Source organism: Phodopus roborovskii, unplaced genomic scaffold (genome assembly GCF_943737965.1).
Source record: "Phodopus roborovskii unplaced genomic scaffold, PHOROB, whole genome shotgun sequence".
Classification (NCBI taxonomy): Eukaryota; Metazoa; Chordata; class Mammalia; order Rodentia; family Cricetidae; genus Phodopus; species Phodopus roborovskii.
This window is the reverse complement of record NW_026126418.1, coordinates 38620843-38640525: the sequence shown is the minus strand read 5'-3', so window position 1 is coordinate 38640525 and position 19683 is coordinate 38620843. Positions and strand designations below refer to the sequence as shown.

The 19683-nt window shown below is 37.4% G+C and overlaps 1 protein-coding gene across 5 annotated transcripts in view; it reads left to right on the top strand.

Moving 5' to 3' along the window:
* The window catches only part of Scn2a (sodium voltage-gated channel alpha subunit 2), a 130513-nt gene extending 114103 nt beyond the window's left edge, over window positions 1–16410 (top strand). For all 5 annotated transcript variants that reach the window (XM_051184553.1, XM_051184549.1, XM_051184550.1 and 2 more), the window contains 6 exons: window positions 1407–1688; window positions 2612–2665; window positions 5962–6099; window positions 6606–6710; window positions 11439–11709; window positions 13588–16410. In XM_051184553.1, coding sequence (XP_051040510.1) covers window positions 1407–1688; window positions 2612–2665; window positions 5962–6099; window positions 6606–6710; window positions 11439–11709; window positions 13588–14783 — 2046 coding nt within the window. In that variant the 3' untranslated portion in view covers window positions 14784–16410. The remainder of the gene's footprint in view (window positions 1–1406; window positions 1689–2611; window positions 2666–5961; window positions 6100–6605; window positions 6711–11438; window positions 11710–13587) is intronic.
* The last annotated feature ends 3273 nt before the right edge of the window (window positions 16411–19683 follow it).

The following is a 19683-nucleotide window of genomic DNA, read 5'->3' as shown; positions in this document are numbered from 1 at the left end:
ATAATTAAATAAATCCCTGTTTCTGCAGTAGTAGGCTTGATAAACAAAGGATATTAAATGTTTTACACTAAAATATATTTCATATTTTCTATGTCAAATTTATCTTTCTTCTACTCCTATTTCCTTTTTCTTGGCCTTGTGACCAAATCCCAGGTCTTGTATGTGATACAGGTGCTCTGTTTCGAATTGTACCCTCAAATGTTCTCTGTTGCTCTCAATTTGCATTGTTTACTTTATACAAAATTATACACTTTCCACTTTTAAAGTTGGTATTGTTCATATGATGATCTTATAAGTTTATGTCATTATTTGTGGTCCTAATTACTTGTTGATTTTAAGTATCTCTCCATTCATTCCTTGTTGAAAATCTGCTGCATACATGTGCTTATCCCCTAAGAAAACATTCCATAATGTAAAATCCATTTCATATTCTTCACAAATTTAGAATTTAAAAATTCTTGGATAAAGCTATTGGATATTTCTACCTAAAATTCAACTTTGAGGAGATATATTTTTCTAAAATTTTATCATTATTTTCTTTATTATATAAAGTTTTATATTTTAATTAATTTTTATTTTAATTAAAATTTTTATTTTATATATCAATTCCAGTTCCCATCCTCCAGTGCTCCCCACCAACCCCTCATCCCACCCCTCCACCATCTACACACACACACACACACACACACACACACCTGTCCACTCCTCAGGGAAGTTGAGGCCTCCCATGGGGGATCATCAAAGTCTGCCACATCATTTGGGGCAGAGCCTAGGCCCTCTTCCATGTATCTAGGCTGAGAGAGTATGCTTCCATATGAAATGTGTTCCCAAAGCCCATGTGTGCACCTGGGATAAATACTGGTTCTATTGCCTGAGGCCCCTTAGACTGCCCCAACTGAGAAAAGTTTTATATGATGTGTCTGGGTATTTACCTGCTTGTAAGTATGTGCACTACACGTATGTATGTTGGCCTTATAAGCTAGAACAAGATGCCAGAATCTCTGTAACAAGTTTGAGCCCCTATGCTGTTGATGGGAACCAATCCTAGGTCCTCTATAGCAGGCAATACTATTGAACCATCTCTCCAGACCATTATTCTCTCTTTTCTTTTGTAAGACATATTTATGTGTTTTCTGTGTGTGTTTGTATGCCAGAGTATACGTAGGTGCAACATACACATTCAGATGCCCTTGATGCCAAAAAGGTGTTGGATCTCTGAAATTGGAGTTACAGGAGAAAGTTAGCCACTTTATGTGGGTGCTAGGAACCCAGCCTTCATCCTCCTGAAGAGCAACAGTGCTCATAACAGTTGACCCATTTTCCAAGCTAAAATCATTATTTTCCCATAACATTTGAAAGTAAGTGAACATAAATACTAATCTTTACATGGGTTTCTTCCTTTCCAGGTTGTTGTAAATGCTCTTCTGGGTGCCATCCCATCTATAATGAATGTTCTTCTGGTCTGTCTAATCTTTTGGCTAATATTCAGCATCATGGGAGTGAATCTCTTTGCGGGCAAGTTCTATCACTGCATCAACTACACAACTGGGGAAATGTTTGACGTGAGTGTGGTCAACAACTTCAGTGAGTGCCAAGCTCTCATAGAGAGCAACCAGACAGCCAGGTGGAAGAATGTGAAAGTCAACTTCGATAATGTGGGACTTGGATATCTTTCTCTGCTTCAAGTAGTAAGTGACCACCTTAATACTGCATATAATATGTCTAAAGTTGTCTTTCTCCTCAAGTACATGTTGTCTTAGAATACTATCATCAAAGAGAAGAAAGACAACATGTTTGCAGCAACTGCACACTGTTTGTGGAAATGTTAATTAGTAAGTCTTAGGAGAAACACTAAAGGGATCCCTCAAAAAATATATACAAGAACTATGGTATGATCTGGTGATTCCAGTCCTGAGCATGTGCCCAAAGGAAATGCAGACTTGGTGTGTGAAAACATGTCTTTATTCCCATATTTTTCACATACTGGTTTCACATTGCATGTAGAAACATACTGATTCTAATTGCAGCATCATTTATGACCATTTTCTAGGATACCAGTCTAATCCATGCTGAAACTCTTCCTGAAATGCTTTCCTAGGTTCACTCTAATAATCATACCACAGTTTTCATTCTAATAATCATACCACAGTGTTCATTCTAATGATCATGCCACAGTAGAAGGCTGGTGGAATGATTTTTATGCTCTATACTGTGGAGGGAGATCAGGATTCCATTATTTCTGTTAAATATACATAAGAAAGATTTTACAAGTTGTGCATGTATTATTAGATATTGTCTACAAAGTTTAAATAATAACCATAAATCATGTTATACAAATGTCTTTGAATGAATCTTGGTTAACTACTTACACATTTTTTAAAAATCATTTGTATTTGTAGAGCACTCTGGGATGTGTTAAAAACACATACCCACTGTGTAATGTGCAGACACTTATCTGTTACCAAAGACTTCGCCATTTTCTTGTGGTGGAAATATCCAGAAAACTGTCTTTCAGGGTTTTAGTTTCATCTTTTGTTTGAACTTCTACCCTGATAATATATTTTCTAAATTGAAGTGAAGAGGAAAAATAAATAGTTTGACTGTTTTACAGGCCACATTTAAAGGATGGATGGACATCATGTATGCAGCTGTTGACTCAAGAAATGTAAGTCTCTTTTGGCAAAATAATACTTACTTTGATCAAATGAACATATCCATATTATTGAAATTGTCAGTGGCAAAAAAAACAACAAAAATGGTATAACTAGATCAGTTTACAGAACACAATTACTTTACCAAAACAAATTACTTATATTACATTGTTTATTAAAATTTTTTTTGTTAGGGATGCCAGTCTTTAGTTACAGACTTAAAATTTCTTAACATGCTAAAGGTCTAATAGTAACCTTAAAAATTATTGGTAATCAGAGATTTGAAGCCAGCCAGTGTTTCCAATTTTTATTAGAAAGCTTTTCTCAAGTCACTGTAAATTGTTTTTGAGATTTATTTTATTTTATGTGTGTCAGTATTTCTTGCCTACTAGCCTGTCTGTGCATCACATGTGTGTCCGGTGCCCATATAGGCCAGAAGAGGGCTTTAGATCCCCTGGAGCTGGAGTTACAGACAATTGTGAGTGCTGAGAATTGAGCTCTGGTCCAGTGAAGGAGCTGCCGCACACTATGATTTCTTCTTTTTTCTTTGTATTTACTTGTTTCTTCTTAGTCTTTTGCTGGTAAGCTTGGGCCCTGATGTTTTCTTAAATTTTTATGAGCTGTACTTTTTGTGAACATAAAATCTCAAGGCGATTTTCTTCATCTGCCATGAGTTTCCTCCAGCATTTGATCTTCTGTGAGGACGGATATGACTAATAATGACAAATGGTGGGGAACACAGGAAACAAAACAAACAAGCCAAAACCTAATAGTGTCTCCTGCCTGGAGGCAGAAGTATGTGAGAGACAGCAGAGAGATTTGCAAAATCTACTTTATAAATATAGTGGAGTTTCTTTTCTCTCTCTCTCTCCCTCCCCCCTCTCCCCTCTCTCTTCCTTCTTCTTCAATTTCTATTAATTTCATACAGTTTATTAAGGAAGAAAGTGACATTTTGGGAAGAGACTAATTTCTGGTTTGTTACAGCCCCCGGATTACTCTCAAAACATAATTTCCCTGTACCAGCAATTAGTTCTCTGTATTAAAAATCCCCGAGTTGTTTTTCTCAACCATATGAAAACACACAGAAGAGAGAATTGGCTAGAAGACCATCAAAAGCAGAAAATGCTGAAGAGCCCTGCAATGCATCAGCAATCACAGCTATGAGTGTTTTCCGGATCATGATAATAATGTTTTACTTGTCACTTAGGATACCAATGCTGCCTCCTATTATCTCGCTTAATTTTACACAGTAGCCTCATGTGCTTGGTACTAACTCTATGCATTATCGAAGCAGAGAGGCTCAACATACACAATACAGTATTTTTTTTTTAAACTCTGACCAGAAACTGTGCTATAGTGGTTTCTGCCTGATCTCTCTCTCTCTCTTTCTCTCTCTCTCTCTCTCTCTCTCTCTCTCTCTCTCTCTCTCTCTCTCTCTCTCTCTCTCTCTCTGTCTGATTAGTTCATCCAGAGCTGTTTCTATATTAGCAAGAGCCTCCATGCCACATGGCTTGTCCTGCTTCTCAATAGTAACCCAGCAGAAACAATCTGCTATCAATGCCCTCACACTCATGCATTTGGCTGAACACAAAATCCAACTAGCCACTAAGATTTTGCAGAAGACTTTCTGGCTTTTCTGGCTTTTACTTTTACTGACATTTTTTAAATTTTATATATATATATATATATATATATATATATATATATATATATATATATTCAAGACAGGTTCTATGTGTGTAGCCCTAGCTGACCTGGAACTCTCTATGTAGACCAGACTAGTCTGGAACTCACAGAGATCCACCTGCCTCTGGGATAATCACTCTGCCACCATGCAGGTTCTGGCTTTTACTTTCATTCGTCTTGACGGTGCACATGCACGAGTGAGAACACACACACACCACCAGTAGATAAATAAAATAAGATAGTTGGGTATTAAGATATTATTTTTCTTTTCTTTTGTAGCATATTATTGAGAAATTTTTATTCATGTACAAGCGTATATTATGTAATTTATGTACAGAAGTGAATAAAAGATTTTGAAATGACAAGATCTGAAATTAACTGGAAAATAAATATTATATAGTGGAAGAAATAAATGAGGGTGCATTAAGGCAAAGAAACTGAATATATCCCACAATTTTGTTTATTGTTCAAAACTGGTACAAAATAAAACTACTGTTCAAGTATAGCAATGTATCAACTTTCAAAAATGGAGACTAATGTTTTATAGGTGATGGTAGTGTCTACATCGCAGAAGAATAAACACACCAGGATTTCTGAAGTACCTGAGTTGTGTTTTTCTTATTAAAATGTACTTCATTTAAGCTTATATGTTAGCTACCTTAGGCTATTATATTTAATTTTATAAAATTCAAAAATGTCAAACTACACTGTAATGTATACATACACATAAATAAATGATCAGCAGGTAATACCTAGTTTTAGAACTAGATTTTTTTTTTTACTCTAACCTATTTCTTTTAAAAATGTTTGTTATGACCCTCAAAATTGATGTCATGACTCAATAAGCTGCAGTTTGCATTTCTTATCATCCGGGATTGCTTAACATGAGTTATTAGAAGTGTCCTGTGAAACTTGAACTTCTGTCTACAATTCAGAAGCTTTAACTATCATTCATTTTCCTCCAAGGTCTGGACAAAACAGAGGATCATTGCAATGCAAACAGTACTGACTGAAGAGAGTGGGTCACTATACCCACTATAAGGAAGGACAAACCTTACTAACCTACTCATGGGTACACCTACAGTGTGGTTTCTAGCCTACCCTGGAAATGTGTGCTATTGAACTTTCCTCACCTACCCATCATTACTGGTTGATCTCGCCCTTAAGCACTTCTCTTTATATTAGTAATATTTGCCTTTCACAAGTTATTCTAAAAGCTATAGGTTCTAGTGCTTCCATTTCACACACTAGAGGATTAGGCAGAGAGAGTAAATATTAACTATTTTAAAATAGAGTAATGAGACCCTGACTTCTCTACTGTGGGAAGAGGTAACTCTATCTACATGCCACATTGAGGACTTTGCTCACTAAGGAAAATAATGTTCAGGGTTGGTCTCATCATTTATTTGGTGAGATTATGATAATTACTTACGCCTTTGCATGAATGTTTTCATTTACTCAAGTCAGTGAATAATCTTGCAGGATTCAATAGATGCATTGGACCTGGTGGTTCCTGAAATCTGTTCAATATTTGACTTTCATGTTTGAAGTTTTGAAAACTTTGTTATGTTATACTTTGTTATGAAACTATTCAATCTAATGGTTACCAATCTTCATATTTTAGGTAGAATTGCAACCCAAATATGAAGACAATCTATACATGTACCTTTACTTTGTCATCTTTATCATTTTTGGCTCATTCTTCACACTGAATCTTTTCATTGGTGTCATCATAGACAACTTCAACCAGCAGAAAAAGAAGATAAGTATTCCAAACTCCCTCTATGCTGTGAAGTGACAGCTGAGTCCATCTTGCTGCTTCTACTGTGCTGCAGAATGCATTTGCCAAACAAAACAATGCAACTTTCAGAATGGTTTTGTGATTTAATCAGTTTTAAGAGGTTAGGTCAGCCAGGCGTGGCGCCACATGCCTTTGATGCCAGCACTTGGGAGGCAGAGGCAGGCGGATTTCTGAGTTTGAGACCAGCCTAGTCTATAGTAAGTTCCAGGACAGCCAGGACTATGCAGAGAAGCCATGCCTTGAAAATAAAAAATAAAGAATTTAGGTAATTTATAATTCAGATACAATGCTTTGAAGGTTCTAGTATGTGAATGTGCCTGCTATGACATATCTAACATGTTGATTGATTGCATCGCCATGAAGGATCTTAGCAACATTAGGAGTGTTGACTTTTCACACAAGCACAGATTTTCCAGCTAGTACAGAACATGGTTTTAACCATTTTTTTTTTTGCTTTTTTTCTTTACTTTGGAGGTCAAGACATTTTTATGACAGAAGAACAGAAAAAATACTACAACGCAATGAAAAAGCTGGGTTCAAAGAAACCACAAAAACCCATACCTCGACCTGCTGTAAGAACAGAATTCTTTCTTATCAGTGAGCACTATGGTATCTGTAATTTTCATAGTCAAAGTTTCAGAAAGGAGTGTTTTTCTGAATTTGTAACCCCATATTTATATTCTTGCTTGATAGCCTAAATATATGCCATGTATGTACATATGTCAACTTTTTAAATACATTATGTTATGTACAACCATATAAAACACATATAAATGCTTTTTTAGTCTCAAATGATGGTATGTCACAAAGAATTAGAGACACTGAGGATATAATGTAGAGAAACTATTACAAATGTTTACATACGTTGTGTGGACCATGGTTGCCCTCTGACTTTTCTTTTATCTTGATTGGCACAGCTTGGGTAGTCTCATTGCCTGCTCAGCTCAAGAAGTTGAATGAAATCATGAATGAATCACAGTAACAAGTTTTTTTTTCCTTCTGATTTTAACTACAACTAATATTTGCATCCACCCCGTACCCTCTTCCCTGATGTAGGGCCATGCCATCCTTTTTATGATTTTCACAGCTCTTCCAGTTGCCCACTTTTCTATTCTTTCTTTATACTTTCTTTTCTTTTTTCCTCATACAAGAGTTCATTCTGGACTTACTGTTTCAGAGGGTGAGAGTTCATGACCATCATGGCAGCAGGCAAGCAGACAGGCATGGTGGCTGGAGCAGTAACTGAGAGCTAACACTTTGATCAAACTGAGAGCTAACTAGGAATGATGCCAATATTTTGATACCTCAAAGCCCACCCCCAGTGACACACCTCTTCCAACAAGGTCACACCTTCTAATCTTTTCCAAACAGTTCCATCAGCTCATGACCAAACATCCAAATATAAGAGCCTAAGGGGACCATTCTCATTCAAACCACCACAAGACTGGAAAATATTTTGATTACTTTTACATCTCTGTGCCTTCTCTATTATTTTTTCCTTCTATGTGGGTAAATTATTTATGTTAAAGAGATTTATGGAAGCATTATGGCATGGCTGGTGAAGGATGCACTTCTATACAAAGAAGTTACACTCTACAGCAACAACCACAACACTGTGAGTTTTGTGGATGCCTAAAATGCAGTTGTCTATTTTTCAATTATGGCTAGTTCTTTTTGGACATTGTCAAAGGAATCCTTAAGCTCTTTCATCATTTCTGAAGGAATAGATCAGATATTAATTCTTGGTATCCTTCCAACCCAGTACCCACAGTTTAAGGTAAATTAGTATTCTCCTAGATTCTTGATTTTATGAATCCATTGGCAACAATAAATAACTAGGTTCAATCAAGTGTTCAGTATGGATATCTGCAAATAGCTCAGAGGCAGTGGGTTACTACAAAGCAAAAGATAAGAAAATTAAAACCTGAGCCTAATATTTGAGAAATAATACAAATTTAATAGTTGGAAACTAGTAGAAGACAGTCCCTATATGATAAAACGTATACTCTCAACCCTTATAAATAAGAATTTCAGGAAGAAGAGGGGTGCATTTCAGTTACTAACTAGTAGATTCATGTTTTCAAAACATAATTTCTTTATTTGTCAATATAAATAGAATCTTTTTATGAGAACTGCAGAATGGCATGAAGGAAATGAGGGTTACAGCAGAGCACTAGACCTGGAAGGAAGTGATAAAGCAAAGACAACACAGGGATAATCAGTATGTTGCCAAAGAACCACATCAACAAAATGAACATATCCCAGAAGGAGGAGAAGCATCATCTGTGAATGCTGACAAAGGACAGAGAGCTGACTAACCATGGGAAGTTTCTCTTGAAATGATTCATTACTGAGGAGCCAAGAAGAATGAAGACATGTCTATAAGCAGTATGGTTGAGACGGAGCTGTGTATAGATGAAAACCCTGACAGGAAAGCCACATGGAGTGCAAAGAGTGGGGGTCCATCTGGGTCCTGTTGATGTAAAACAAATCAAATGGGTCAGCATCCTAAGATATGATCTTAGTGATCAAGTCACGTTGGGTTCTATGACAACCACTCAACAAGTCTGACAAAGATGGAGGTGTGTCCATTGCAGACAAAGTTTGTAGGTACTCTGGAGATCATAGGTAGCCAACACCAGAGAGAAAGTAGATAGATTTGAATAATGTTGCTGATGTGGAATTAGAAGGGATCCTCTCATCTAATATGAAAACTAAAAGTCAAGAACAGGAATGATTGCTGGGTTTTGGTGGCACACGCCACGGGCACTTGGGAGGCATAGGCAGGAGGAACTCTGTTAGTTCGTAGCCAACCTGGTCTACAGATCAAGAACCAGGACAACCTCCAAAGCAATACAGAGAAACCCTGTCTTGAAAAGAAAAAAGAACAGGAGTGATGAACTGTCACTGGGTTGATGGGAGGCCCAGAGATGCAATGTAGGATGTGTAAGGTGAAAATCAGGGGCTTCAGTGTGTAGAATTTGGTAGCCAAAATTGGGTAGAGATGAGGAAAGAAGAAGTAAAACAAAGGTCTCCTTGGGTCAAAAGGTTAAGTTTGAACCCTGGTGAAAGACATTCTGGAAAGGAGAATGGCTAAGTACAGAATAAATTGGGATGTGAGCCAAGAATAGACAGCTTAGGTTAGGGGAGAAAGCAAATTGAGTTCCTTAACAGATGTTGAGTGACACAAGAAAAGAGCATGGGCAAAAGAAAAGAGCATGTGATACTTTGGCAAAGTATGAAACAAACAAATAAGGCTGTTGAAGAACACCTTTACACTAATTGACTTTGATATTCCCCCAACAACAACAAAGGAAGAAGTAAGAATACTAGATAAAAGAATGGCAAAGAGGGATAGAAGGTTGCTAATTAATTGGTAAGTAGGATCCAGATTATTTACAAAACATGTGCATTGGTAGGCCAAGCCTTCAGGGCTATGCCATTTCTTTCAGTATACCCCAGTGCCCTAAAATTTAAATTGGCAGGGACTAGAAATTAATACTTGACATTGAGATATCCCACTAATATGCTATATTGGCAAGCAATCTGAAGAAGCTTTGTCTAGTCATGCTGACAATATTAAGACCAATTATTGCTTCTAAGAGAGTCTGGATTAACTAACCCCTGACTGAAGGCAGTACTATGAGGAATGCTGTGCTGCTATTCCCCAAGGATGCTCCAAAACAGAGGAAGAAAGAATAAACTAAACAAGACAAACAAGAGCAAACCATCTTCAGCGCAATGCCACAAACCTCATGAACAGTGAAAGAACAAATGCTTTTGAGAGTACAAGACAGTTGGAACTTAAGCCGTTCACCAGGCGGATAGAGGGTGGTACTTATTTCAGAGAAAGGATATATGAGCAAGCTAAAATGATAGGATTGAATTTGTGTGGTGGAATAAGAGTGGAGGCAATAAAGAGAACACAGAAAGCTTGCAAAGATGACCTACAGTGAGTAGAAACCAAGACAGAAAGTTGGGAAGTAGTTGGTGAAAGGAGGCTTGGGAGGAAAGAACCATATAAAGAAATGGGGGTTCAGCCCAGCCACCTACAGGTGTATTCAGAGAAAAGAGCTGGAATAGAATAGTTGCTACTGAAAGTGATGGAGACTTGCATCACAGAGAGAGCAGAAGACTGATGGGGAGTAAAGACCAGCTAGTGCCAAATTCTGGGGAAACACACTATTAATATGTAGGTATCATGACACCAGCCATTCTAGTTGAGAAACTTAACCTGCAAAAGCTACAGGCAGGCCTGAGCTGTAGAGTTCAGAATCTCTGAGCAGATACAGGCAAACTAGGCAATAACAGTGTCTCTTGATGACAACTGTTTATAAATGGGGACTTGATTTCACAAGCAAGACAAAAGACCAGACAGTTCTTGGAAATAATATTCAAGCCATGCATGGTGGCACATGCCTTCCTTTAATTTCAATACTCAGAGGGAAGAAGTGGCCAGATGTCCTAAATTTAAGGTGAGGCTGTGAGTTCCAAGTCAGCTAGAGCTACATAGTGAGATTTTATTTAGCAAAAAGAAAGAGAAGGGAAATAAAGTTCTAGTCAACTAACGCAAAGTTGACTGAGTTCTGAACCATAACTTGTTTTTTAACAGGCTTGTTTTGTTGTTGTTGTTGTTTTACAAGAGAGTCGCTCTGTATAATATTCACGTGAATTTATCTGTGGGAAGAGAGTAGGAACACGTGTAACTACAAAAAAAAAAGTTATCATAGCTAAGAAATTAACCTTAACAGAATATCACAAAACATAGAATTTGATCCAATTTTATCAGTTTTCCCACTAACATTTTTTTCGAAAGCTATAATTTTAATCATATCTATTATAAATGTGACAATGGAAGATAGTGACACTTTGAAGAGTGAACACGTTTGGAAGAGGCTGGGTAGAAAGCAAGAGGAAATCCAGGGCCAGTATTTTTTCACTCATTAAGGGTGGTGTTGATATCAACCTCACAGCACATGGAATAAAAATGTTTATTACAGCTGCCAATATGTGTTTGTTCATCACAATCACATACTGATGCTTGGGGTCCTGAGATCATCAGTTGTACTTAATAACCTTTTTATAAAGTTTATAGTATAAATAATATGCAAATTCACTTGAGAAAATTTGGCTATGCCAATACCAAAAAAAAAAAAAAAAAACTGTTGACAACAGTTGACATAAGAATAGTAAATTTTCACAGAAGATACATTTTCATGTTGCTAAGTTGAAATCAGGTAAGTTGAATGAGATCTTTCTAACGTGTTTGTGAGTGTACTTGTCTGTGTTGTTTGTTTCAGAACAAATTTCAGGGGATGGTCTTTGATTTTGTAACCAAACAAGTCTTTGACATCAGCATCATGATCCTCATTTGCCTCAACATGGTCACCATGATGGTGGAAACTGATGATCAAAGTCAGGAGATGACCAACATCCTATATTGGATCAATCTGGTGTTCATCGTGCTGTTCACTGGCGAGTGTGTACTGAAGCTCATCTCCCTCCGCTATTATTATTTCACCATTGGATGGAATATTTTTGATTTTGTGGTGGTCATTCTCTCCATTGTAGGTAAGAAAGGAAGCTTTTACCCTTTTACCTAATAGGTCCAGGTCTGGGGGCAAATGCCAGTAACCTCCCCATATTTGGGAGATTATGGCAGATATCAAATCCCAGGATAGCCTAGACTGCACAGTAATATCCTATGTCAAAAAACAAACAAAAAAGGAAAAAGTATTTAGTAGTTATAGTCTATCGTTAAAAGTGTTAGAGATATTTCTTATCATTTCAAAATTTTAGATAAAACCTAATAGTCCATTCCTTTTTGTTTTTTATAGTTGCTATATCATCAATTCATGAAATTATGTGCTTTTTTTTCTTTTTACTTTCTTGCCTCAAATTAAAGACCAATAACTGCAATTTAGATTATCTCCTGCACTCAGCCACATTCTAATAATATGAACAACTACTGCTTGGAATAAACATCTAATGCTGGCTTATGCATAAATCTTTAAAAATGGCCAGATAATACATAGATACCATCTTTTTTTTATAAGTGGAGTAGTGTATATGTGCATTTGTACACGTATGATACACATAGGCTTCACGAGTTCCTTGAGTTCAGATGGCTCTCTATTGTCCAATATTCCTTTTTACAAGTAGACATTATATTCAGAAATTCAGGATTCATTATCATCATAATAAAGTAAGTGTTCAAGTATAGGATATCAAATAAGAAGCTAAAGTTAAACATAACAGAAGTTAAGGAAAGGCTTGGCTCTTATTATTACTATTATTATTATTATTAATTACTGATACTGATATGAAATCTCAGGGCCCTAAAAATGTTAGGAAAATGATCTATCAGTGAATGAGATCCCAGTTACTAGACTGGGCCCATTTGAAGAATAGGAATATGGATTTTGAGAGGGAAAAGATATGCCCAGGAGTGCCTCATGTTTTTGCACTTTTCAGATATTGTGTCCTGTACAAACTGAGGGTCATGACAGTTCCACAACTGGCAAGTCAGTCTGCACCATCTTTTCAACAGCTTAGATGATGATAGGATTTTTAGCAAAAAGCTGTTTCTAAATTAAGATCCACAGTTTTTTGTATATAATGGCATTTTATACTTAAACTGTGTCATACTATAATTATTAACATTTATATGCAACAAGAAAATTGATTTGTGTAATTTGTTTGCTTTTGACAAAAAAAAAATATGTGTATGGGTATTTTGCCTGCATATGTCTGTGTACCATGTGCATGCAGGACTCACTGAAGTCTGAAGAAGGCATTGAAATTACCTAGAACTGGTGTTAGAGGCAGTTGTGGTCTGTCATGTGGGTTCTGGGAGCAGAACCTGGGTCCTCTGGAAGAGCTGCAGCTGCTCTTAACCACTGAGCAACCTTAGCTCTCCAGTCCTGTAATTGGCTTTCTTACTTGTGTGTGACTTTGTTCTGGTTATCTGAAACTGGAGCACAAACACTGAGAGGTACATCGGCATCTAGATGTTCACCCCTTACCAGCACTGCACCACTGTGCTAGAGTTCTGTGATGCAGACAGATGGGGAATACAAAAATGTGATCTCATAGGAGATGAAAATGGATGGGTGGTGAGTCAAGGCTGTAGAGTATAGAGAGGGAGAGATGGAAAGAGGCTAACCATTGGGAACCAATGACTCATCATAGTCCATAGAAGCACAAACTTGCATATAGAATGCACACACACACACACACACACACACACATATATATATATTATGTCTAGGCATACACACATATCCATATTATAACTGTAATAGGTAAAACTATATGTGTGTGTGTGTGTGTGTGTGTGTGTGTGTGTGTGCACGCGCGCAGTTTATAAACTAGGTAGTACTTGTCTTAATCCTATAAAACTTTTCTTTGATAATTGCCATTAACACAATTGGCTATCATTTTTCACAGGAATGTTTCTCGCCGAGCTGATAGAGAAGTACTTTGTGTCCCCCACACTGTTCAGAGTTATCCGCCTGGCCAGAATTGGCCGAATTCTACGCCTGATCAAAGGCGCCAAGGGGATCCGGACACTGCTCTTTGCTCTGATGATGTCTCTTCCCGCGCTGTTCAACATTGGCCTCCTGCTTTTCCTGGTCATGTTCATCTATGCCATCTTCGGGATGTCCAACTTTGCCTATGTTAAAAGGGAAGTTGGCATTGATGATATGTTCAACTTTGAGACCTTCGGCAACAGCATGATCTGCCTGTTCCAAATCACCACCTCCGCAGGCTGGGATGGGCTGCTGGCCCCTATATTAAATAGCGGACCTCCTGACTGCGACCCTGAAAAAGATCACCCCGGAAGCTCGGTGAAGGGGGACTGTGGGAACCCATCCGTGGGGATTTTCTTTTTTGTTAGCTACATCATCATATCCTTCCTGGTTGTGGTGAACATGTACATCGCGGTCATCCTGGAGAACTTCAGCGTTGCCACTGAAGAAAGTGCAGAGCCCCTGAGTGAGGATGACTTTGAGATGTTCTATGAGGTCTGGGAGAAGTTCGACCCTGACGCCACTCAGTTCATAGAGTTCTGCAAGCTGTCTGACTTTGCTGCTGCCCTCGATCCTCCCCTTCTCATCGCAAAGCCAAACAAAGTCCAGCTCATTGCCATGGATCTGCCCATGGTGAGCGGAGACCGCATCCACTGCCTGGACATCTTATTTGCTTTTACAAAGCGAGTGTTGGGTGAGAGTGGAGAGATGGATGCCCTTCGAATCCAGATGGAAGAGCGTTTCATGGCGTCCAACCCCTCCAAGGTCTCTTATGAACCAATCACCACCACTTTGAAACGCAAACAAGAGGAGGTGTCTGCTATTGTCATCCAGAGAGCGTACAGGCGCTATGTCCTGAAGCAGAAAGTTAAGAAAGTGTCATCCATTTATAAAAAAGACAAGGGCAAAGATGGTGAGGGGACACCCATCAAAGAAGACATCATCATCGATAAACTAAACGAGAATTCAACTCCAGAGAAAACTGATGTGACACCTTCCACAACTTCTCCACCCTCCTATGACAGCGTGACCAAACCAGAGAAGGAAAAATTTGAAAAGGACAAATCAGAAAAGGAGGACAAAGGGAAGGATATCAGGGACAGTAAAAAGTAAGTTAATAATAAATTAAAATTAAAAAAAAAACAACAAGAATATTCCATTTTGTGATCAACTGTTTACAGCCTGCATTGGTGATGTATCTGTGACTCCCTCAGGAGGTCTATGCCAAACTGACTGTTTCTACAAGTGTATACTTAAGGTCAGTGCCTATAACAAGACAGGACCTCGGGTCAGCAAACTGGGACTCACTACACCAGACAAACAGCACCTAGAGGAAGTTTCTGTTTCCACAACCAGCTGACAAGGCTAAAGAGCGGAGAACAATGGCTACTCGGACTATAGGAACAATGGAAACGGGGAGGGAAGTTAAATTTTTATGTAAATTTAACACATGACACTTGATAGCAGTAACTGTCACCACTGTTTGTGTTTTAACTGCCACACCTGCCATATTTTTACAAAATGTGTGCTGTGAATTGATCACTTTTTTTTTTTTTTTAATTCACGGGTTGTTTACTCTTATATGTGACTATTTTTGTAAATGGGTTTATGTTTGGGGAGAGGGATTAAGGAGGGATTCTACATTTCTCTATGTATAATGAGATCTATTTTCAATGAAGGCATGCTGCAGTTCTCATTCACACGTGACAGTATCCCATCACACAAGGAAAGAGTTTACTCCTCATTTCAGGATGTTTTTAGATTTTTGAGGTGCTTAAATAGCTATCCATATTTTTAAGGTGTTTCATCCAGAAGAATTTTAATGTGCCTGTAAATGTTCCATAGAATCACAACCATCGGAGAGTTGTTTTATTTTTACATAATTCATTATATGTACATGTATATATGTATATATGTATATGACCGTGTATATACATATATATGTATACACACATGCATACACATGCACACACAGACCATCACATGCTCAGAGTCCTGGCAGCATGACTATAACATTTTTTTGATAAGTGTCCTTTGGCAAAAAATATCCTATCAGTCCTTTCTAAGAAACCCGAACTGACCAAAAACCATCCCCACTGCCACTTTCTGAAGTTGATTCTGCTTTTTCCTGCAGTATTGTTTAGCCATCTTCTGCTCTTGGTAAGGTTGACATAGTGTATGTCAATTAAAAAAAAAAAGTCTGCTTTGTAAATAGTAATTTTACCCAGTGGTGCATGTTTGAGCAAACAAAAATGATTTAAGCACAGTATTTACTGCATCAAATATGTACCACAGTTAAGTATAGTTTGCAAGCTTTCAACAGGTGACGTGGTGTCATTGGCTCCCTTAGAATCTGAAGCTATCACTGCTGCATGTCTCTCTTGCTGATGCTGCTGTATCTTAAACCCTTCTGCTGTCTAAAAGGGAAGCCATATGCCAGAATGAAGTGAAGCAAAGTATTCCATCAGGAACTTATTCTTCATGACACTGAATGGGTTACAGTAAACAAAGAAGAGCTCCCCTGTTCTTTGTCCCCCAACCTTAATTGAACACACTGGTGAGAAGTCTGACCGTGTAAACAAGTGGCAAACTGCTTAGATCTGTTGAAAGTATATGGTTAGAGTTTTCTAAGAAAATATAAATACTGTAAAAAAAAAAAAAAGGGGGGGGGAGGGTCATTTTACTTTATTTTTCAGCCTTTTGTACATAAAATGAACAATTAAAAGTATCTTCAGGTTGATGTCACAGTCATATTGTTAGTTTCTGTTCTGAGCACGTCTTAGTTAAGGCACTTCACAAAATAAGAGATAAAGTCTGAGAGGCAGTGTAGATTTCTGCTCTCATTGTTGGTTCTGTGGACTTGCACATATTTCTACGTGAAACAATTCTGAAGCCAAGTTTAATGTTCATTTACTTTCAATAGTAATGCCTTATCATTAACAGGAGATTTCAAAGGGAGCAGATGATACTTTTGGCATTGCTTGAATGGGATATCCTCACCTAGCATTTTCCCCCTAGTACTCATCCGTCTTTCCTAATGTTTGTTTACACAGATAGATAGATGGCTAGATAGAATCTTACTGATCCACCTGGCACTAGAACTGTATCAGATATGATATAGGAACCAAACTTCTTTCTTTCTTTTTTGCTTTCTTTCTTTCTTCCTTTCTTTTCATTTCATTCTTTCATACAAAACCAGGTAGTAAAATGATATTACCAATTGCAGTGAAACATTTTGTTTCACAAACAACATTCAATGTAGATTCTTTATACTAAAGCTATTGACTTGTAGCGTGTTGGTGAATGCATGCAGGAAAATGCTATTACCATAAAGAGCAGTAAGCCACATTACAATCAAGCCAAAAAAATAAAGACTTTGCTTTTGTTTCTGTATTTATTGTTTTGTCTGTGTTTCTATTTTCAAGATGCCATATAGAGGTAAATTTCTATCATGTAAAAAATGATCTATCTGAAAATTTAAATGTAAAAAGTACACATTAAGTATAATAATTCATCTTTAAATTTTTCATGGAATGGAAACTAAGGAGAGTGTATTGGATATCTAGTTTTAATATTGGCCAAAAAACCCAGCTATGGCACCAGGTAGAGTAGTGGGAAGTTAAAAAATTAATAAAAAATTGACTAACATTCTAAGTTGTGCATCTTTGCTTCTTCCTGTCTGTGTATTGTTTGATTTTCTTTTCCCCTCTCTTCTTTTACTTCCTTCCTTATATATTCACAATTGACTGTCCTATGTCCTTTTTTATCCCTCTCTCAGATATTGGCAGTTTTCCTGATGACTCTTTTCCTTGGTTCTTTTCAATTCACCAAAATTTTGTTTAGCCGTATCCATATGGACCCATATTTTAATAGTATTCTGCAACTTTGAAGATGACACACTATCTGTATACTCGGGTTTTTTTTAAATATATTTTTTTCAGCAAAACTTTTAAGAAAGCTTAGATACCAGTTTTGCATACTATAAAATACATAATCAAAATGCACAGGTTTGCTTTTCCCATTTAATTATGAACAGTTTGAAAAGTGCCTCTCAACTTTGATTGCATCATTGAATTACTTGCAAATCTTCTAATAAAAATGTTAATGTTGGATGAGCAGGCCAATTGAGCTCTTCTCTCCGGAGGTGAAACCTAGTTAGTCATTTAGCATCTTCAAGACTCTCCGCTGCTAAATAATCATAGCAAGATTGAGAATCAATGCCCAATAGGAAATAGTCTACATAAAAACCATCTGTCACTTTCAGAGCCTATTATTTAATTCAAAATGTAGAGAGGGTATTGCCACAGTTCTGAAGTATTTATCTTCCCATGTGAGGAATATGGGAAATTGATACTGATCCACTTACATTCCTGTAATATTCTATTTGGTGGAAAGAATTAAAATATTAAAGTGATCTAGAGAATGCCATCAAGTCACACATATGTGCTCACTATGATACCCTGCCATCCATAATGTACACTAAGTATTTTGAATCTGAGAGTAGTTTAAGCAGTAGTTTAAGAATTCATAAAAAGCCCCGAGGCAGCTCTAACATGTCCCCTGTTTCATGAGAACCAGTAATCAGAACTAATGGAAGTTCACAATGGTTAGACAAGTTGTCCTTAACATCCAAGGCCAGACAGTAGGGGCTGGGGAGAAGGCTCAGTAGGTTAAGGTCACTTGCTCTTTTTCCAGAGATCAGGTATTTGGTTCTCAGCACCTATATGATGGCTCATCATGGTGTGTGTCTCCAGTTCTAGGGATCCAATACCTTCTTTTGATCTCTGCAAGTATAAGGTATCCCCATGTGCACAGACACACAGGTAGACATATCCATTTTAAAAAGGACCAGATTGCACTGACTCCAAAGTTCAACTATATTATCAGTTGTTTTCCTGATCTCTGTGGTCTACAGACAGCAGGAAAGACAATGGGAATGTGAGGGAAGAAATGTGAGAGACTGTACTGTTTCCTAAACAAAGTTGTGGAATGTCTGCTGTAGAGACCAGCTGCATGGGTAGGGAAAGGGCAAAACAAAGAGGAATAAGGGAAAGAAATCTTTCCTGGTTGTCAATATTTATGATCTATTAAATATCATGATCAGTTTTCCTACCAGCCTGGTCCCACAGCCATGTCAGCCCCAAATAACACACAGAGACACTGTATTAGATATAAAGCTGTTGGCCTGTTACTAGCATTTCTTATTGGCTATCTCTGTATTAAATATTAACCCATTTTTTTTTTATCAATCTGTTTTCACATGGTCTTATCTTACCAGAGAGAGGGTTTGGACCTCTTCCTCTCAAGTCCCCTACATCATGACTCTCCCTACTACATCTCCCAGAATCCTCCTTGTCTCCTAGCCCCGCCTATCTTGCCTTCCTATTTGCCAACAGTGCTTTAGTCATTAACCAATAAGAGAAACATATTTACAAAATGACATCTCCTGTCATAATCCTGTTCATATGCACTAAATAAAAGTCAAAGCATCTTCATAGGGATGGATTTCTTTCCAATTCTGTTAGATTGGATTCCAGAATAATAAATGGATAAACCCTCGTGTAAAATTTAAAAGTGAAAAACTCCATTATTTTGCATTAAAAAAATATTGTAGTTGAGTAGACTACATACAGTTGGTTTGCTAAATAGCATAATAGATAATCTTTTTTTAAAATGGTTTCATCCGTGTGTGTGTGTGTGTGTGTGTGTGTGTGTGTTTCTGTGAATGTATGTATATGTAAAGATTGTAAGAGTGTGTTGTATAGGGAGGGGGAACTGTGGTTGGAATGTAAAATGTAATCAAAAAATAAAAAAAAAGAGCTAGAGGTATGATGATTGTGAATCACCTTTTGGGGGTGCTGGGAACCAAATTTAGGGCTTTGGAAAAGAAAGAGTGGCTCTGCCAGTCATCTAAAGAAAATCTTGATTGGAGTGACACTACTTAGTCCAAAAGTCCCTAATCAAAGCCATTCTACATGATGTATTGGCTATCTTTTAAAGCAATGATTATTGG